Source organism: Pteropus vampyrus, unplaced genomic scaffold, assembly GCF_000151845.1.
Source record: "Pteropus vampyrus isolate Shadow unplaced genomic scaffold, Pvam_2.0 Scaffold254, whole genome shotgun sequence".
In the NCBI taxonomy this organism is placed as follows: domain Eukaryota; kingdom Metazoa; phylum Chordata; class Mammalia; order Chiroptera; family Pteropodidae; genus Pteropus; species Pteropus vampyrus.
Window position 1 is genome coordinate 1,551,448 of NW_011889035.1, and position 2,416 is coordinate 1,553,863.

The following is a 2,416-nucleotide window of genomic DNA, read 5'->3' on the forward strand; positions in this document are numbered from 1 at the left end:
AATAACCAACTCAAGGAACCACAAACATCGAGCACAGCAAAAACACGAAGGAAACAGGAGACAAGAGTCAAGAGGCAGGGAGTGACCAGATCATAAAGGGCCTTGGAAACGCCGCCCAGGAGCTTAGATCTGGCTCCTAAGGCAATGGAGAGCCATGGAAATATTTTAAGCATGGAAGTGATATTATCAGATACGCTTTTAAGGGAGATCACTCAGGCTACAGGAAGAAGGACAACAGGAGACAGGGTGAGGATCTGAGTCAAGCCAAGGAAGGCAGAAATGAATGGGAAGGGACAAGTCAGAGAATTATGTTGGAGGTAGACTCAGCCCGACAGCTGGGGCACCTGTTGGACTTGGAAAGAAATAAGGAGACTTCTCTGAGCTAAGAGGGAGATGAAGATGAAGGGGAAAAAGTCCTACCTGCTTGTAGTAATCCACATAGGTGATCTCAGTGCCATCCCGCTTCTGAAAGGTATGCGTGGGCTTCACTGACCAGTCAATGTCATCGATACGATAGGTTTTGTTACTATACCTGGTAAATGCAAGAAATCTTTATTTTTTTTCCAAATCATACAAGATAAGCAACGATTTCACTATACTTTTAAAAAATTCGACTCCAGAATTTCAGAAACTATGAAAGACAGTAACACAAGAATAGTCACATTTTAAAAATATGGTCAGCTATTATCTCAGAAGAGTAATAATTAACTCTTGAAGATACAGAAAGTCCTCCGTATTCCCAGAAAAGTGGAAAGCCATTAGACCATAAACTGTTTTTCTCACTGATAAACACTCTGACTTCAGGTAAATCATTCTTAAACGAAGGAAGGCCAAACATTGTTCAAAACTTTCCCATCAGGATTTTTTTGGTATCAGATAGCTTTTCTGATAAAAAGCACAAAAAGGCAACTGATCAACCATGCAACTCCGGTATGCCGCTCAGTCTCCCATCTAGGGCTGGCCTTCGGCAAAATTGCAAAGCTGTGTGGCCTGGAATATCTCCTTATGCTGCCCCAGCCTTGGGACAGAAACCTCCAGGGTTCTTGGTACCTTGCAAGATGATTTGAAAACAGTGTGATAAACTAATCATGAAGATCATGACAGGAGAATAAGAAGGTGGCCTTCTCATCCCAGGTAGTGTAGAGTTCAACCAGTCCCACCTCTCTGCTCTATAAGCCAGGAAAACAAGGTTCAGTGGAAATTTCGAGCCACTGCAAGAAGGCCAGAAGGTCCTCTAAAAGAAGTATTATGGACTAGCAGCCATATATGGTAAGCTTCTCAGTACTCAGGAAGCCACCTCATCTGTGTTTAATTCAGCTCAATGTGCATCGAAGGCAAATTACATATGGACAAACCTAGAGTCCTTAGAGACCTCACAATCTTATGAAGACGATGAGACATGGGACTAATGTTCTATCCTGCAACCTCATAAAATTAAATAAAATGGTTATAAAGAGGTGGCTAAAAGCAACATGCTATGGGACCAGCACAAGGGAGGGAATTGAATAATTCCAACTGAGTGGACAGGTGGAGGCTTCAGAAAAGCAGTAACATTTGAGCTGGGCTTTTGTGCGAGTAGAAATTTAGAAGGCAGAACAAGGGATGGAGAATCTAGGCAGTGACACTGAAGGAGCAAAGTGCACCCCACTGGGGGGCTAAGGGGAGGGGTACAGCAAGAGGTAGTGCAAGACCGTGTCAGACTGTGGACGCTCCAAACAGCACTCACTCGAGAAAGTCTAAACTCTGAACAACTGAGACGGGCCAGGTCTTCTTAACAGGGGAGTGAACTGATCAGATCTGTGCTCAGGTCAGCATCCTGATGCTCTTCCTGTTCCCAAAAATCATAAATAATTCATTCTCCAAGGAAAAATATCCTTAAACACAGGCTTTTACCTTGTAAGGACAATGAGCCCAATCAGCTGGTTTTCACACATCTGGGGAAAGCCAGACATGCCGGTTTGGTGGCAGAGACCAGTCATGAATTCCAGAACAGTCTCATTCCGGAGGAGTTTATAACTCACATCAGCACTAAACAGGAGCCGACTTTCAAACTGCGATACAGAAATGGAGAACCCGGGCCAAAGGGACAAGCTTAAAAAAACAAATAAAATTTTAAAAATACATTATATCAGAAAAACAAACATTTTTAAATGATGGCTTTACATTCCAATTCTCTAGATTTTTATGAAATAGTTTTTTCTTCAGTCTGATTTCTTCCTGTTGCTAACCACAAACTTCAGATATTTCCAGCTGGCATGTCTTTAAACATACATTTAAGATTAAATATATCCCTGTGGAGGATTTCTCAGTCTTGGCAGTACTGACATTTTGGACTGGATAATTCTGTGTTAGGGGCTGTTCTGTGCATTGTAGGATGTTTATGTATCCTGGCCTCTATCCACCAGATGCCAGTAGC

General features: G+C 42.5%; 1 protein-coding gene across 1 annotated transcript in view; it reads right to left on the bottom strand.

The window, feature by feature from the left end:
* PIWIL4 (piwi like RNA-mediated gene silencing 4) overlaps positions 1-2,416 on the bottom strand; it is a 42,265-nt gene that overhangs the window by 26,599 nt on the left and 13,250 nt on the right. The window contains exons 6-7 of the mRNA XM_011374774.1: positions 1,894-2,091; positions 421-532 (exon numbers count right to left, since the gene is read on the bottom strand). Of these exons, the coding sequence (XP_011373076.1) occupies positions 421-532; positions 1,894-2,091 (310 nt within the window). The remainder of the gene's footprint in view (positions 1-420; positions 533-1,893; positions 2,092-2,416) is intronic.